Source organism: Plasmopara halstedii (genome assembly GCF_900000015.1).
Source record: "Plasmopara halstedii genome assembly, contig: Scaffold_3060, whole genome shotgun sequence".
NCBI classification, from domain to species: Eukaryota; Oomycota; class Peronosporomycetes; order Peronosporales; family Peronosporaceae; genus Plasmopara; species Plasmopara halstedii.
Window position 1 is genome coordinate 1,544,733 of NW_020189964.1, and position 444 is coordinate 1,545,176.

The 444-nt window shown below is 48.6% G+C and overlaps 1 protein-coding gene across 1 annotated transcript; it reads left to right on the top strand.

Annotated features, from left to right (window-relative positions):
• Positions 1-61: 61 nt before the first annotated feature.
• Positions 62-412, top strand: PHALS_06821 (polyprotein; the record flags this gene model as incomplete). The annotated part of the gene is made up of 1 exon (XM_024720175.1): positions 62-412. One exon carries the CDS (start codon positions 62-64, stop codon positions 410-412), a length of 351 nt encoding a protein of 116 aa, XP_024585400.1.
• Between the last annotated feature and the right edge of the window lie 32 nt (positions 413-444).

A 444-nucleotide genomic window follows, 5' to 3' on the forward strand; every position in this document is an offset into this window, starting at 1 on the left:
TAGTAACCTTAAGGAAGAGGTCTACATGGAAGTACCACATGGTATTACCAACGCCACCAACATGGTGTGCAAGCTGGACAAGGCGATCTACGGTCTCAGACAGGCTGCGAGTGCATGGAACAAGACGATTCATGCGGTTTTCCTGGCCATGGGATTTCAAAGTAGCGGAGCGGATCAGTGCGTTTACGTCAAGGTTGAAAACGGCAAATATGTCTACGTGTGTCTCTACGTCGACGATATGATTGTTGCCGCCAAGACGAACAAGGAAATTGAGGATGTGAAGGCAGCTCTCAAGAAATCGTTCAAGATGAAGGAGCTGGGCACGGCTAAATTCATTCTTGGTATGGAGATCGACCATGACCGCAACGGCAATACACTTATGATTCGACTCGATACATCGATGACGTGGTAAGCAGGTTCGGACAGCAGGATGCCAAGGCAGTA